This window comes from Trachinotus anak, unplaced genomic scaffold (assembly GCF_046630095.1).
Source record: "Trachinotus anak isolate AG129_WGS33_773 ecotype Australia unplaced genomic scaffold, CSIRO_AGI_Tana_v1 ptg000016l, whole genome shotgun sequence".
NCBI classification, from domain to species: Eukaryota; Metazoa; Chordata; class Actinopteri; order Carangiformes; family Carangidae; genus Trachinotus; species Trachinotus anak.
The window spans coordinates 9,171,300-9,189,132 of record NW_027273867.1 but is presented as its reverse complement, the minus strand read 5'-3'; the positions used below and the strand labels follow the sequence as shown (position 1 = coordinate 9,189,132).

The window sequence follows — 17,833 nt, the reverse complement described above, 5'->3', positions numbered from 1 at the left end:
TTCCAGAATCTTGGCAATGACTTGGTACTGAGGTATCGGTTGTCATGACATCACCAATATATAGTATGTGGGTACAGGACAGATACATGATTGCTGTAATGGAAGCATCACTGATATCTTAGTATCTATTGTAGGCAATAGATCACCAGAGAAATGCCACTGAGGATGCTTACGGGTGTGTTGTAGTGGTAGCAGTAAGTATGATGGTTCTAGTATCAGATCACAGTTCAACAAGCCCCCCCTGAGGTACAGAGCACATACACCACCTAAGCTGTTGTCTCTCAAAAAAAACTGACAACAAAAACAAACACACATCTCTGAAACAACAGCATCAAAACCAGAGGCCAAAAAATTATGTCAAAAACAGTGGGAAGAATGGAGTGTTTTTTTTTTTCAGCTTTGGGTAATGAATTGCCATCAGAAACGCTCTGTGACTGAAAAGCAATTTTCAGCCCCCCTTCAATTACCACCTCCTATCCTTATCCAAAAAGTGAATGAAAAAAAGAGAAAATGTTCTCCAGCAACATCAGATTTGAAGTGTTTTTGCTCACATTTTTGAGGCCATCTCAACTGACAAGAGGAGGGTAAAAGTGTTCTTGTTCCTTTTCCTTCCCCTGAGAGGAAAATAGCTCCTTCAAACAGGAAGAAAACGGAGGTCTAGGAATCATACTGATGATGATGGTGATGACGATGGTTGTGAAATCCATCTGTGACAAGTAGACTCTGTACTCAAACACAGCAACATCAGGGGACACACACAAACAAGACTGGCAAGAAATAACTAAGGAACTAAGTAAATTAACAAAATATAGACTTACATAGAGGGAAACACATCAGACATAAACGTACTATCATCAACAAAAGTCTCTCCTTATGTTTGCAGATCAGTCTTTCCTTTGTTTCTCTTCTCTTTTTCTCCTTGTCTCTCTCCTTTGCACTAACGGTGGGTATATGTAGACCTTTTCAGAAACCATCAAGATCTGTCAAATGGCCTTCTCACCTCTCGCAGTAAAAGTGACAGAATTAACAAAGGCTACTGATAGAAACACCCATCTAAAACGTGGTGCAGCCGATGTTTTGACATAATAATAAAATTAGCGGCAGGGCATGAAACCACTTTACGACCTTTTGGGATCATCCTTGCTGTGAAACTATTTTGTAAGCCAGTTAATATTACTCAGTAAATGTTATATGACAATTAGCTCAACTCCCATGTCTGTAAGATATAAAATGGCCAAGCTATGAAATGCTGAGTCATATCTGACAACAACAGACCAAGAAGCCAGCAAACCTGCCTACAAACTTCTGGCTGCTGGCAAGAGTCATCACCAGCCTCAAAACCCTGCTCCATCAACCCTGGAGTGAGGTCACCAGATCATCTGAAAAACCGTGCTATCTGACCCTCGTTGCTAGGCAACCACTGCATCCCAGACAGCTTCACCTCCCTGGGTGAGCCACAAGTGAAGCCAACACAGAAACAACCACTTGGGGTCCAGCTGAAAAGAGGTTCAACTCAGAGACAATGCTGCAAAAGCAGACAGACTTTATTTCTGTTCTGTGATAAGAGTTGATGTCGGACAGTGATCTGAATTCTTATTTTAGTCCTAGAGAAGCTGATTATACCTCTAGTGCTCTGCCATTCTCTGATAATTCTTAACCACATATTCCATTTCACTCTTGCCAGACAGTTTTATTCATCTGTTTAATTCCGACTTCTTTTTTTTTTGGTTCATTATTAATGCCTCATTTATTCAGTAGCTTCAGTCACTCACTGACCTTTAGCTTAACATAAATATCCTCATTTATTGTCAAGTCATGGTCGTGTGTATTCTTTTAAAGCAGAGACAGAGATCCCTGTATTGAGAGTTTACTACTTCTGATTCCAAGACTGATTATTTTAGCTTGTACATTTTTCTTGAAATAAAGGTGGTGTCCCAATTTTAAATAAGTGCAAATTTAAATTCTAGTGTAGTAGCATATATTCCATCTTGCATTAAACATTTAAAGAGCAATAATCACCAGAGTTGGCCTCTGATCATTTTTTGCTGTCAAAGCATAACACACCAAACATTACATCCATACACATACATGCATAATGTAAATAGAGGATATGCCTGGCTGCAGAAACTAATTTGACTATTTGACTGTCAGTTTTGATTTCACTGTCTGAAAACCATATTAATCTTTACATTCAGGTTGAGGTTTAAGTCTCTGCAAGCTTTTTCTCTCTGTGTCCTTTTCTTGTTGATGAAAACTTACTGTTTCATGGAGTGAAAGGGGAAGACGGTGATCTATCACAGTAAGAGAAAGCCATCTCTTTCTTACAGCCTTGCGACCTAAGACACTACGGCTCAATGCAACCATGGCAGTGAAACTCCTTCAGTTACACTACCCCTTCAATCTATGTCTCCCCATACATCTTTCTGAAATCGTCCTAGGGTCTGCCTCACTTTTTGTCTCACCCACTACTCAAAGTAGCTTAAAGTACAAGGAATTAACATGGGTATGGGTGATCATATTGTCTTAATGCAAGACATGCTTTGCAATATATGGAAATGAAATATCTACAAATCAAACAGACACACTTGACAAACATTTTCCTTGAGCAACACACAGAAACGACGTTCTGTCAGTTGGACATTAATGTGTAGGAACGTGTGTTTCTTATAAAAAACATTCAAATGCAAGTATATACATTGGATATGTATCTTTATATTAAGTGCCAATAAAATACGACTCAGTGTCCAATTTAGAGCTACTCAGGGATTCAACCTTGCAGTCACTCCCCCCCTTCAGTGACTTTCAGGATATGAACTCTCCCCGTTGTTTTCATCTCAGTTTCATTCTCCTTCCTGCCCTGCTCACTATACGCTTCTCATCTGTGTGTCCCTGCTGCTGCAAAGTAATCCTACCATTACTAACAGAAGCAGTCCCTCATCTGCTCCCAAATTCACTCTGGCTGTTAGGCTATCATCTGCAGTGAAAGGGGCACGGGGAGGACAAACGTGTTCAGAGATATAGAGAATGCTAAATGTTGTTTATACCCAGACATGAAATTACCTGTCGGTTTGCGTTGAAAAGGGAGCCAAGTAATATTATTCTAATCACCTTGGCTGGTGTCAAAGAACGCCATTCTGCCTGTTTTCCTTACTGAGTTTCTGGCAACTCTATCAAAAATCTCACCGAGGAGAAGAGCCAATAAATAGTTGGAAGGTTTGTTACCATGACACCATATCGACTGGCTCTATGTGTATTAAGGTGTATCAGTTTCAGAGTTTTGAAAATGATGCATACTATGTTTACGTCAGCTGGCAGCGAGTGACAGGTGAACTGGAGGTGAACTCTACAAATATACATTCAGGTGGATATACTTGTCTATGTGCTCAGGTGTGTTGGCAATATGGGGGAAGTCTTATTTTAGTTAAAAAGGGGGAATTTGCAATCATGATGCAATATGAATATGAGGAGCTAAATACAGCATAATCATTTGAGATAATGTACTGCTTAAGGTGCTGGGAAAGAAACCAAATGGATGCCCCTAAATAGCAGCGCAAACACAAACCACATAGCTTTCATAAATCTGCAAATGCATATTCACATAGGAATTAGGATGAGGAATTAGGTCAGACATATTTTCCAGCTAAAAAAAATAAAACTGGTTTGGATTAGCCATGTGCCAGACAGTAAAGCAGCCACTGCTATTGTATTACAATGTGATACAACACAATGCTAATTTACATTATCTTAAAATTATAACACAGTATAATGTAAAAAACAATGATGTAAGGTTATAACACACTGATGTATGGCAGGACAGAGCAGAATAACATAACATGAAATGCAATAATATCCCATAAGGTACCTGATAACCAGTGCTGAAAATTACCATGACATTACAGTACATTTAATCATGTACTGCACTTAAATACAAATTTGAAGCACTTCACTGGAGAATTTCCATTTTATGCTGTTCAACACTTTTGCTTCACCACATTCCTTTGACAGCTTTAGCTTTGAGTTTGACATCGAGATTTTTTAGACAAAATACACTGGCTTACAACATTTGATGAGTTGTTTATGATTAAACTACCAACAGCATGTAAGCTCTTTAGCTACAACTTGGTCAGTTACAAGGTTAAATTGCTGCTCACATGTTAATGCATCATAATAATCATCCAATAATATTATGTAATAATATATGTAATAATGAAACATTCAGAAAGACTTACTTTTAATACTTTAATTACATTTCGCTGACAGTACTTCTGTACTTTAACTTTATTTCATTACAGGAACTGTGCACTCCAAACATAACACAATGCAGTAATGACACAAGAAATTAAAGTAACATAATGCAAGGCACAACACCTAATCAGCAAAATCCAAAGTAATATTATCAAATAAAACATTAGTTCAGCCAGCAGTACACTCACACTTAATCAGCATTCATACTGTATGAGAGGAGCCTCTGACTCACCAATGCAAAGTGGGAGGGGGCTGTCCCAAGCCCTCCTTTCCCCCCTCAGGCAGGTGAGCACCTCAGGACCTTTCAGAGTGTAGCCTGGGTCACAGCTATATGACACGCTGCTTCCTGCAAAATGACCTTTGTCCTCCCTCTTGTAGCCAAACTGGGGAACACCTGGATCCTCACATTTCACCAGCTCGAAACCTTGAAGAGAGAGAGGGAAAGGCGAGGGAGGTGCAAGTACAAGGATTAGGAGGGTGTTGATGAAGAAAGTATAAATGGGATTTTTATGTGACAGAGGCAACAACAACGGTTAGAAAATGGGATAGAAGCATATACAAACAATACTACTATGTAAATATTAAATGAAAGGTAAAGTAGGTGTGTGTTTTACTCACTAGTGAAGTGCAGTTCAAAGCCTTTACTGGTGTTATCTGCATTGCTGATGAACTCCAGCCACATGGAGCTGGAGGTGGAGTTCAGGGTTGTGTCTAGCAGCTCGCTGCCTGTAAACACCCCCAGCAGACGAGCCTTATTACTGCTGCCGTCAAAGACCTGACAGGTAGAGAGAGAGAGAAAGTGGGAGGAAGCATCTGAATTAAGATGATCATCTGTGCGCATACAGATATTCTAACGAAGCACTATACACACACAAGGGGAGGGTACAACTCCCTCCAGCCCCTCACTTTGAGCATGTCATCCTCCTCCAGTCTGAAGTCTCGTGCTCGTAGCTGGATGCCTTTGCCAGGCTGCGTCTGGATGGAGTAGATGCACTCGTGGTTGTTGCCGTAGTAACCGGGGTAGTTGGGTGAGAGCAGCACCCCTTGCATGCCAGTCACGGATGAGCCGCATTCAGCTAGAGAAAAATAGAGGGAGCAGAGAGATAGAAAGAGAGAGAGAGAGAGAGAGAGAGAGAGAGAGAGAGAGAGGAGGAAATAGGAAGGGAGACGGAGGTGGTGTTGGAGAGAGCAGAGGACATGTCAATCGCTATATGTTTGAAACTTGAGTCTATTTATTGGTGCTGTCATGCATAGGGAGATGGGAGAGGTGATGGGCAGAAGAATATGGTCACTGACTATACCTGAATGTTGAGTGGCATCATCCTAATCACACTGCAATCTGAATATGATTAACTGTAATTTCAGCTCTCTTTGAAAATGCCTTTTCAGAATCACATCAGTGAGAGAGTGAAAAAAGGGAGAGGACATATTCTATAGAAAAATAGCCACTAGAATTTAAATGACCACAAGAATTTGAACTTTATGAATGCAGCGAAGTAAGATGAGGAGAGGTGATGGGACTGTTTGGTATGTGGAGAAGTATCAAGTTTCTAAAGCAAGGGGGAATATAGTAGAAGTATGAAAGTTAGAAAATGTGCCGACACTGTCGTTGTCCGCAGATCTGCATATAGCTGGAGGCAAAAACGACCAAGAGATACGAGCTACAGAAAGCTAACCAGGTGCCAAAGAGGCAGCCAAGTAAATGTTCACACATTTTTGTCAGGAAATTGCTTGACCTTCTTCACACATGCGTAAACACTGAAAAACAAACATTTAGACACCAATCAGATATATTTGGTGTGGGTAAACAAAATAAATATGACTACACCAAATGTGTATGTATTAAATTATAATTACTTGTTTTCAATACAGTCTCAAAATCTTAATGTGTACAAATTACTTCCTAAGTTTAGAAACAAGAAAACTGTGCAGAAGCGGTAGAAATACCCCCATGAAGTAATTAGGCCGTTAAACTGTTAAACTGTGCTTTAGTATGTAAAAAAAACACAAATAGTTCATCATCATAGTCTGTGCTTTACATATCATTAGGACTATCAGGATGAAATTAGTATTCATAGCAACACACAAATGCAGTTGTTAAGGTTTGGTGCATCATAGAATCAACACATTGACCTAAATCTTTGCAGTTTGACCCGTCATGTTTTCCAGGCACGAGCAACGAGCCGCATCAATAATTAACATATTTGAGCTCCTTAATGTCATCCTCATTAGAGCTGCTGCTCTATATAATTTGGGCAAAGTCAAAAAGGCTGTTTCTGGGAAGCTATCCAATGAAGAGACAAAACGTGGGTGGATGAAGAGATGATAATGAGGAGAATTGGAAGGGAAATGTCTCGTCTACCAACGTGAGCGACAGTTTGGTACATTTCTTAATGAGTGGGTGTATGTGAGGGGGCTGGTGTGGTGGGATGGCATTGTGAAGGGATTACGGGGGGGAAGGGGTGACAAAAGCCAAAATAAAGCATGTGACCACCTACCAACACACCTTGGCAGAGGGGAACTCCAAACCCGCCTCCTGCCCCCTAAGCACACCACCCTCGCCGGACCTTCCAGTCGGTAACCTGGGAAACAGGAGAAGATGAGGGCGTCGCCCACACCGTACTGCAGGCCCTTCCTGGTGCTGTAGGGAGGGATTCCAGGGTCCTCACATGGCTCCAAATCATACTCTGTAAAAACAGAAAGAATAAAACATAAAGGTGTGAATGTACTGTTAATAACTGTTGTTTTTTTTGTTGTTGGTTATTTTTTTTGTTATCTTTACCCAGACAATATCACACCATTGATGCAGCTTCCTTTGATGTGTAAATGTGTGAAAGTGTAAATTTAACATACATAAAATGACTTCTAGCCTGCTTTGAAATTTTTGCACACATAATTTAGAGGGTAAACCCATGAATCCCATCTAAATCAAACTTCACATGGAAAAATCACAAGACCAAATGTCATTAATTAAAATGATTCAACCATCATGTGCCTCTGAGGGGCCACTGTAAGTCATGAAATCTCAAAAATATTTAACCTGCCGTCCATTTAGCCAGTGCTTTTAATCTCTCCTGTAAAGCTAGATATTTTTTGAGGAGGGTTGTATGTGGTTTTTTTAAACTGTCAGTGATAGTTTATTAAATATTTTAATATTCTTTTTACTCTGTCCAGGTGCTCACATCAAGAGGCTGTGAGAGCAAAAGGAGGTGAAATGATGCTATCAATAGGTAAAGGGCCATCTGTGCTTGATACTAAAATAAATTAATTCTCTTGATGTTAACCATTTCAGTTTTCCCTCTCAAGTGCATGTAATTACATATTTCGAGAAGACATACTTTGATTATAGGTGGTAGCCTCCTCCTAACCCTGCATTACTGTCTGTGTCAATAACCTATTGAAACAGAGCTGTTCACTCTTAGTCTCAGTCTCTTCTAAATGATGAGCGTGGCTCAGCACTGTGACCAGCACTTTCAGCTGACCCTCTTCCCCCCCCCTCCGTATTTTGAGTTACTAAATCCATTCTCACCGGAGAAAGTGATGTTGAATCCCTCGTAGGAAACAGAGAAGTCGGAGAGGAAGCGGATCTGAGCCGTATAATTTCCAAACAGGCCTGCGCTGAGAGGCGGAGGCAGCGTGGAGCCCGTCAGTCTCCACAGGGGCTGAGAGAAGCTGCCGTTCTCTGTCACCAACAAATGGTCGTGAGGGCTCTCCAGGTGGAAGGTGTGGAAGGTGAACTGGACACCTGAATAAGAGAGGAAGACAGATCCAGTGCTTGTTTTTCACTTTGGAGTCTTTGTGGTCTTCGTCACAGCTGGAGGTAGAACAGGTCGTCCTCCAATCAGAAGATTTGTGATTCGATACTGAACCCCAAAGTGGCCCTGGTGGCTGTTTCATCAGTGTAGGGGTGTGATGTAAGTATGTGTATGTGAATGGGTGAATGTGGCATGTATTGTAAACAGTTTGAGTGGGCTCCAAGACTAGAAAAGTGCTGTATAATTGCAGCTCCCTGACAATATTAATATACATGTACAAATAATACATTCCTGCAAGTTGGAATTTGCAGTTAAGGAACAAAAAACAACAACAAATCTTCAAATTTATTGGAGACAAAGCTTCAACAGTTTCAAGCTGGAGTCTTTGGATTCATGTGAAACAAAAGTTTCATAATGCAGACCGCATCAATTCCCTGTCTTCCTCCCCTACGACCTATCAAACACATTACACCCGCGCAGAGCGAGCATCTGCAAATAAGGCTGTGTCAATTTGATGTGAGCGGTCTACCAAAGGTGACGTGACTGGAGAGTCATCCTGTGGCGCTGTAGCCCTAGGCCAGCCTCTCAGCACTCCAGTCATCCAGAGACAGCTTGTTCGGCAAAATAAAAAGGCCACACAGTAGGGGGAAATGACATTGTAGGGGAAATTGAATTTGACTGCTGCATGTGTTGACACGGAATTTCTCTGCTAACCTTTGCCATGGGAGGTCTCGATTATCCACGTGCAGTTTAGGTTGTGTGGGTAAAAGTCTGGAAAGCCAGGTGACAGGATTGTGCCAATGTTGCCCTGGATATAACCTCCGCACAATGCTGGCGGATGGAAACACGCAGGAGATGGATGAGGGAGAGAAATGAGAAAAGAGCAGAGAGATGAATTCAGAGAGGGCAAAGAAGACAGGGATAAAATTTCCTGAAAAAAAAAGACAAAACTCGTCTGTGCATTTACAATGTGGTAAAATGCATTTTACACGAAATGCCCTTCAAAACAGCATAAAAGGGAGTTCTATCATCAATATCATTACAGGGTGGGCAGAAATCAATACTGTACTTAAATATAAAAGCATTTATAGATGAGGAAAAAGGGTAACATCAAAGCGTAAGCTCACTGTCGTACATATAAAACATTTATGAAGAAATGAGCAAGAAACTTCAAAAGCTTCTAAAACAAGAAAGAAAAACTACCATCTTATATGGATTTTATAATAAGTCAGAAATATATAGCAATTAAATGTGATGCAGTATGAATCAAAGTGCTCAAAACGATTCCTCATGTTTCATCTGCAACAACATACAACAATGAATTCAGCTTTAATCCCATTTATGAATAGGAGAAAATCTGGCAGGCGACTGTTCATTTCTAGGTCAATATTATATGGAACCTACCATCACAGCTAGGCAGGGGGCGGCTCCACTGAAAATTGGGTTCACATTCTAAAGGCTCTGTGTCACTAAGTGTGTACCCGGCTTCACAGCTGAAGGTCACCAAAGCGCCCACGTAGAAGTCGTTGCCATGCCGCTGTCCGTTGACAGGTATACCAGGGTCCACGCAGTGATCCGACTGTAACTGCAAGGCTAGAGAGGGAGGGTATAAAAGAAGTGAATGAGAATAAACACATGATCAAAGATACACTGACACATAAACAGAAAATCCACCTGCTTGCAGTGTAATTAAGCTTTCATCCTGTTATCAATAGGTCAAGTGCAGGTCAATGAATGCTAAAAGGTAGTTTGCATTTTCAAGGCAGCTTTAATAAACAATTTACGCGCACATCTTTTATCATCAAGAGGAATGAACCAATGAGAAGTTTCAGAGATCTTTGCCACAGCACTTGGCATTGTTTGTAACCGAGCAGCACTCAAAGTGAATTACTGAAGAGATTCACAGAGAAAGTGCAAAATGTTACCAGTGTGAGCTGAGCAGGTAGAAATGTTGGCAAGATTGTTTTAACGATTGAATTACAGGATGAGTGAAGACTGGTGTGTGGGGAAAGTGTGTGTGTGTGTGTGTGTGTGTGTGTGTGTGTGTGTGTGTGTGTGTGTGTGTGTGTGTGTGTGTGCGTGCGCGCATGTGGCAGTGTATATGAAATTCTGCGCATGGCACTGTGTGTCAAGGCAGGGATATCTGACAGAATAATCTCATCCCATTTACTTTCTAATTATAGGTGTTCTAATAAGAATGGCTTCATGGTGAAATCGAGAGCCTGCGGATACTGTACTTACAGCCACGACTGAAGCTCTTTACTCGTAAGTTGAACAAGGCTTAAGGTGTCTCTGTCTCTGATTTGGTCTGTATGTGATGGATTCATTTCTACTGGGGTCTGTGAGCATGGGAGCATGAGCTCTTGTTTTATCCTGTGTCTTTGGGTGCAGGTTTAACTCCAAATCCTTACTTTCATAGCGAATTCTGAAGCCAATGTCAGAGTGGCTCTTGTCAGTAGAGAAGAGGAGGTACAGGAAGTTGGAGGTGCTGATGAGGAACTGGGGAACCTGGGTGCCTTGGTAACTGCCAATCAGAGGTGAAGATGGGAATCGTCCATCACGCACCTCAAGGACGTCATAGTTGACCTCAGTGCGGAACCTGAGCACAGGAAACAAGACATTTTTATTCACAGAGTCTGCACTACTAAAACATCACCTGAAATGATAAGGATGTGTAGTCAATAGCAGCGTACCGTTCATTTTTGCCCCAGGGCCTCAAAGTAGGCTTATCTGGTTTTGGACAAATGGGCAACGCAAAGTGAGATTTGGGATTGATAAGAAAACGAACCAAAAAATCTGCATATCAACCAATTATAAAACCAACTGAAAACTGGACGGATCCAAAAAAAATAAATAAAATAAAAAATAATTTCATTTATAATTTATTTTTTGACATTTGGCCTCAATTAAAATCCTACAAAAGAGATTGAAGCTTGAGTGAAGCTTATTCAGCTGAACTAACACTCATTTAAACAAGCTTTTGACAAAAGTAAAAAAGTCTCTGACTTTTAATATCAAGTCAGCTCACAATTACTATATTATTATTTGTTGATTTGGCTACAAAAGTTTTTTGAAACAGGCCGCTGTCAAAATTCACCTCATGGGGTTCTTGCTCAGTGCAATGTGAACTTTTTATCTTTTAACCAACATACTGAAACCATGACGGTTAAAATAATTTTAAAATTTGCACACATGGAGTTTTGGAAAAAATCCTGAGACATCAGGCATGCTTTGGTGAGTGCATCTGTGTGGCGTGTGTTTGTGTGTATGTGTATGTGTGTGTGTGTGTATGTGCGCACGCACTTGTTGTTTTGTGTTTCCGTCTTTGTTTCCACAGCCACTTCATCTTCAAAGCCATGAATAAATTGCTTAGTTTCAGAACCATGTCATCTAAATGAAGCGGTTTGTGATGTTTTATTGATGTTACATAAAAATTAAAGAGCAACAAACATGTTGCATTCATTTTGCATGGTGCTCATTTTGCATGGCATGCTATCGTGGCGGCGACGAGGATGAGATGGGCTCGCAAGGATAAGCCTTAGTGAAACGCTAATGTGGCGTTTGATCCTGCGACTGTGTGTCTCTGTCTTCCCCGCTCTCAAACATCACGACAAATTAGCTCCTCTCCCATCTCTCCGGTTCCCCTTGACAGACCATCTCCATTTACATGTGCATGTACATTGACATACTTGCAGGTCTTGGCAGGGTTTCTTTGTGTGTGTGGATGTGCAGGTGTGTGTATAAACTGAAAGGATATCTGCAGATCTACAGGGAGTGGGGTATCAAATGAAAGGATAGAATACTTATGGGTGCGTGCTAAATAAAACATAGTGTTATCCTAGTAGAGGCTGTGTGTTGATGTGCATTAGGTCTAATGCATTACCCCCAAGTGAGGAGAGACAGACAAAAAAAAGATTAAAGGAAGTGATAGAACGCAGAGAGACGAGTGAGAAATTTGAAGGAGGTAAAAAGCAGGAAAAACTTGCTCTCAGAAGAAAAAAGGTAGCTATCTGGGTGACTCACTTGTCGAAGATAATCTTGATGGGGTAGCCTGGAGGGGCCTCAATGATCCATTCACAGTTAAGGGCCTCCTTATAGAGCTCTGGCCAGCCAGGGGAGAGGATGATCCCACTGGGAGCCTTCAGATCTCCTCCACATGGGGCTAACGGAGAGAGAAGAAATGGAGGGGAGAAAAAAAAAAACAGCTGATATATGACAATATCCATAGATGATCCAATGCATCAGCTGGGGTTCATCTCATTTCTTTTACTACCAGGGTCCATCTAATGTAAATTGGTGACAGCTCGCTTCAAGGTTAACTGTTCCTCCTGAGAACATGCCTGTTATTGTACAGGTGTGTGAGTGTGCATGACCGCAAGCGCATACATGATGTATCCAAGTGAACCTGTGTGCTTCCTTCCCAACGCTGTCGTCTATAAATCTGTCATCAAACCCCTCCAACAAAGGGTCGCTGCTTTCGTTCCCATCAAACGGAGAAAACGGAACATCTCTGATCACTAGCACAAAAGACACTTGAGTACATCAACCCCCCCCCCTCCCCTGCCCCTCATCTCTGTTACTGCTCACTTTGCCATGCATCTCTTTAACTGCCTATCCTTAACCAGAACGCACAGGCACGGTGGAGGAGCTTAGTTACAGTGCCAGCTCCTCGCTCCATTTGAAGTGGAATGATTTAATCAGCCAACTCAGCATACTGAAGGACATCTATAAAACGCATTACACTACAAACGCAGGGGTATGATAGATGGTCTCAGAGGAATACAAAGCTGCTGTGGCACACAGGGGGGAAGTGACATGTTTCAATAATGGTTTTTCCTTTGCGTATCATGAATAGTGAACCTGATTAGGCGCCTTAGACTTCTAGCCAGGTCTGCACTGAATGTGCTGCGCTGCTGGTGTCCTGTTAACCTTAGATGGTTAAACCCTTGCTTTATCTTAGCTTTGCCAGCTATATGAGGCTATTATGGTTTGCTGGAAATAGTTTATTGACTACTGAGTCAGAGAGGGGTAAATGGATGGTTCAGCAATCTGTATGTAAGCACAGCATCTCTGCCGCATCAGATACTTCAAAGAACAAAGCTTCTATTTCACCACTGGCCTCAATTCAGATCTCAGTGATCCTTGATGTAAAATCTTCGGGCATTTTTAATTATTTATTAATTATATCTGCATCAGTTGTAAAAGAATTAGAACTAATGCACTTCAGAGAAGCAGCAAGTCAATTTTCACTGATTTCTGGTGCAACTTTTCTAGCAACACCAGTCCGGGCTGTGCAGGGAAAACAATTTTCCAGATGCAGAGATGTTGCATTAGTAGCTAGAGTGAACATTAAAACAAACACATTGCCATTTTGTCAGTCTATAACAGTTGTATATGAGCTATAACGCAGTGGGCACCCAGTTGATGAGGTGATAGATCACAGAACAAATGCTTTCAAAAGAAACAATACACATCGGCCTCTAAATGAATTAACTCCTCTGCATGTTTATCCTGGTGTTTTTTGTTTTTTGTTTTTTTTTTGGGGGGGGGGGGGGGGGGGGGGGGGGGGTGTTTGAGCCACACAGCTGCAGTTGTGTGCAAAAGTTTGGGCACCGATGGCAAATTACACATTTTGATGATTTTAGGAGTGAAAAGAAGTAATTACAACCTCTGCAGCAAAAATTAAAATGAGTCTTTCTTCACACTGCACACAGCCTGTGTTGGCTGAACCTTCCTGCAGCTGCTTTGCAGTCATATGATGTTTTTGCTTTGCCTTTCTCTCCCAGCAGACGCGCAGAAAGATTTCTTAGTTGTCCAGATCTTGTCTCGACTTCCACAGTTCCCCATAACTGCCATTTCTTAATGACATTTCGGACCAGTGGAAATTTAAGGCTAGAAGTGGTTTGAAATCTTTTTATAGCGTCTCCTGCTTTGTAGACGTCAGTTAGCTTCATTTTCAGATCTTCTTGCACAAGCCACCATTAGTTTAATTTTTGTTCTGTTTTTGAGTTGATGAAATAAAAAGTAACAGAGTGCTCTTTGCTGCAGAGGTTGAATTTACTTCTTTTCACTTGAAAAGTCAATAAAATACATAATTTACTCAGGGGTTTGCAAACCTTTGGAAAAAGCTGTAACTATGCCAACATGAGCATAAATACTGTATCAATATATAACTGCAAAATAACAAATATGGAATAAAGGCCCACTCGTAGACTAGTTAGTATTTACAACTAATTCTAAAAAATGTGTCAGTACATCTAAGGATGTCTCATACACTAATATGTGTCCTGAGCAGCTGATGAAACATTACTGAAAGGTGCAGCCAAAATGTTCAGGTTAGATACAAACATCTTGTAAGACAGCTGTCACCCAAGGTAACCCCTCCCTTACCTACCTTCACAACGGGGAACAGCGTTATCCCACACCACGTTGCCGTCCTTCAGAATGCAGGAGATGGTTTGAGAGCCATGGGTCTTAACGAAGCCCTCTTCACACAGGAATGAGATGGAGCTGCCCAGCTGAAGACTCTCACCAAATCGCTTCCCATTAACAGGAACACCTGGGTCTGGGCACTCGTTGTGGCGAAACGCTATGGGAAATGCAGAGAGAAGATGGGGTTAGCATGGAGGAGAAGACAGAGATAGGGATGAATGGAAAATGTTGATTGAATGTTTTGAAAGAAATTAAGAAACAAAGTGGCACTTTGCTTGAAAACACAAGAAAAAGAATAGATCACATGTAATTCTGCTGGTATTAATCCTCGTCACATATTACACATTCGGCACGAAAATGCTAATTTCCATGGAGATTCTAAAATAATTACAAAAGTTTCTCGACAAAACTTTTTTCTCTCTACTGTCAGCGATAAGCATTGCCAGCATTAAACAAGAAGAAATTAGTTTCACTTAGTGAGTTATATCGATTCACCCTGCTGCAGTAATTCTAGCGGGCGGGAAGCCACACCGTATGCAGATCATCAGTGCCAGATGACGCTGTCGAACGATACCCGGAGCAAACAAACGAGGAAAATTGTCTTTCATACATCCTCAAAAACTTTATCTATCAGTTTTCTCAATGAGTAGGCACCCGTTAGAAAGGCCACACAGTCACACAAGAAGAGGCATAACCCTGGAACAAAGCATGTAAACAAATACATCACCTGTGCCACTATCTCTCCCACTTACTCTCTCGCTCTCACTCTTGTACACACACGTGGTGGGTAGGTGACACATGTAGGTGTTGATGAATCCCTCTTCTTTATCCATTGGACCCAAACAGAGTGCCAGCCACACCTCATCCATCACAATCATCTTATTTATTAACGTGCCAAAAATCCCCTCAATACAGTTTTGGCATGTCCTTAATTAACATGAATGATGGAAGTTGTCTGCTCTGTCCCACAACCCCCTAAAAAACACTCCTGCAGTTAGATGACACTGTTCTCTAGAACTAACCGTCATCTCCAATTAACTGCTCTTGACATTCATTCACCGCACTGCATTGGTTATTTATTTATTCATCTAACTTGCTAATTAATGCATTAGCCACCATGTGTTGTCCACATTGTGGCTTCACAGAGGCACCTGGGTTGGGTTGATGACATGGCTGCAAATGAGCTTGAGCCAAAAGCATTCTGGGTAGGCTGAGAGATAATATTTTAGCTGCAGTAGAAGTGGTTTCAAGAGCTCAGAGCAGGACACAGACTCAGACTTCAGAGTACATTTTAATTAGAAATACCAGCCACCACTGAGAAAATATTACTGCTGTGTTACAGATTCTGTCTAAATATTCTTATGTCAAGTTAGACCCCACTGCTACAATAATGACCATCAAACTCTAAAGAGAGCTTGCTGATGTTTGTTACAAACTTAAATTACGTTTTTGTGGAAGCTTTTATTTGCAGTTTGTGATGAGTCCATGGCACAATAACTAATTAATACCAACAGCATGTTCTCAGTTGTTTAACACCAGAGTGTTCCTGTATAGTACTGTGGTAGACTCAGGGTGAGAAGTAAAAATAACATATTACTGCTTGTGTGAAAGTGAGTCACTGCGACTAATCACACTGCATTAAGTCCTTAAGTCCTGAAACAAACATCTTTACGGGACTTTAACTATAAAAAGCTTTGTAGCTTTATAAGTTCAGGGTTAGACACTTTGTATGGGGATATTTATTTTGGGATGTGGAAAAATGCAAAGATCAGGCTCATTACACAATAGTGCATATGCGGTGAATGCAGTAACACCGTTGCCAACCCCTCACGGTACAGTATATCCATGAAATGGGCTTACCAGCATGCAGCCAACATGTACAGCGTTAGAGTATAAAACCCATCTGGAATTTCCTCAGAAGTCAGCAGCTACCCAAGAATAGAATATAATGAGCACTGCCGCAATGTATCTGTCAGGTAAGGCAGGATGCTGCATCTTTGTTTGGGTTTTATTTAAATGTCAAGTCTCTATTTAGGCAATAAAGACAGGGCTTTTGTCATTTCTCTATGCGACTGTGCATGTGAGTGTGTAAGGAATGTGTTGTTGATGTTTGGAAGAGTTAATGCAGGCTATGGGAGACAGGCACATAGATATGACAAATGAATCATGAGGCCTATTGCATTCACACACACACACACACACACACACACACACACACACACACACACACACACACACACACACACACACACACACACACACACACACACACACACACACACACACACACACACACACACACACACACACACACACACACACACACATTCACAAACAATCTAGAATACAAAACATCCAGTCAGTGCAGGCTTTTGTGATAAGCTTTAAAGACTTCCCTTCATCTCCTCTGACGTAGCATTCAATACCTACTTGTAAATGTGATGTTAAAGCCTCTGTCTGTGTAGGTGTGGTCAGTCAGGAACTCCAGTCGTGCCACATGGGCACTTGTTGTTATAGGAGGAGGCACGATGTCACCAGAGAAGGTGCCCAGGATGGGAGACTCCGCCTGACAAAGACAGATAAAGATTTTCTTAGGGGACCAAAGGTATCATGAACTAAAACAGGAGACAAGTCAGAGATAAAATGACCAGAAAGTCCAATGACGGTCAGAGAAAGGTTGTGCATAATTATGCAGACAAGCTCAGTTACTCAAAGACAGGTCAATATATGAAGTTGCACAAAGAGCGAGTCAAAGTAACTTATAATTCAACACTACCTTTCCCCCGTCTTTGATCGAGAGGAAGTCAAATTGCTTCTCCATGCTGAGATCATTGAAGGCCAGATTGATTCGGCTCTCAGGGTTGGTTATGATCAGCCACACGCAGTGCATATTGTTTCCGTACTCCTGGGGGTAGTTGGGAGACAGCAGCACCCCAGATGGAGTGGTAAAGTTGAAGAAACAGGAAACTACAGGAGTGATGAAGAGAGAGGGGGAGAGACAGAAATGAAACAAAAGTAACATAAAAATGAGTATTGTTTAGGAGGCTGAAAACATGGTACAAGTTCAATCTACTTTTGCTGACTACAAGACAATAAGATTGGGTTCATTTTATTGAATCTGTCAAGATCTACCTCACATCCCACGTATACTGTAGATATCTAACAGACCAGGGAAGAATTCATATTTCAGACTTTTTCAAATGTCTAACTACAAAAATCATTCTTTCCTGTCAATGTCTAGTGAAAAAAAAATGAGTTGGCAATGAAAATGAAAAAACAGTCTCATTTCCCTCCCTGACTCCTGGCAACACATCATCCCAGTTGTTCCAACGATGTGCTGAGGGCAACAGCACAATACCTTGATGCTACTGGGCAGATGTTGTGTTCATTGCAAAGGCAGC

The 17,833-nt window shown here is 41.3% G+C and overlaps 1 protein-coding gene across 1 annotated transcript in view; it reads right to left on the bottom strand.

The window, feature by feature from the left end:
- The window catches only part of csmd2 (CUB and Sushi multiple domains 2), a 229,383-nt gene that overhangs the window by 86,758 nt on the left and 124,792 nt on the right, over window positions 1-17,833 (bottom strand). Inside the window, exons 14-25 of the mRNA XM_071499949.1 lie at window positions 17,209-17,399; window positions 16,863-16,998; window positions 14,395-14,589; window positions 12,024-12,162; window positions 10,412-10,599; window positions 9,405-9,593; window positions 8,715-8,831; window positions 7,775-7,990; window positions 6,744-6,932; window positions 5,152-5,321; window positions 4,864-5,020; window positions 4,478-4,669 (exon numbers count right to left, since the gene is read on the bottom strand). Of these exons, the coding sequence (XP_071356050.1) occupies window positions 4,478-4,669; window positions 4,864-5,020; window positions 5,152-5,321; window positions 6,744-6,932; window positions 7,775-7,990; window positions 8,715-8,831; window positions 9,405-9,593; window positions 10,412-10,599; window positions 12,024-12,162; window positions 14,395-14,589; window positions 16,863-16,998; window positions 17,209-17,399 (2,079 nt within the window). The remainder of the gene's footprint in view (window positions 1-4,477; window positions 4,670-4,863; window positions 5,021-5,151; window positions 5,322-6,743; window positions 6,933-7,774; window positions 7,991-8,714; window positions 8,832-9,404; window positions 9,594-10,411; window positions 10,600-12,023; window positions 12,163-14,394; window positions 14,590-16,862; window positions 16,999-17,208; window positions 17,400-17,833) is intronic.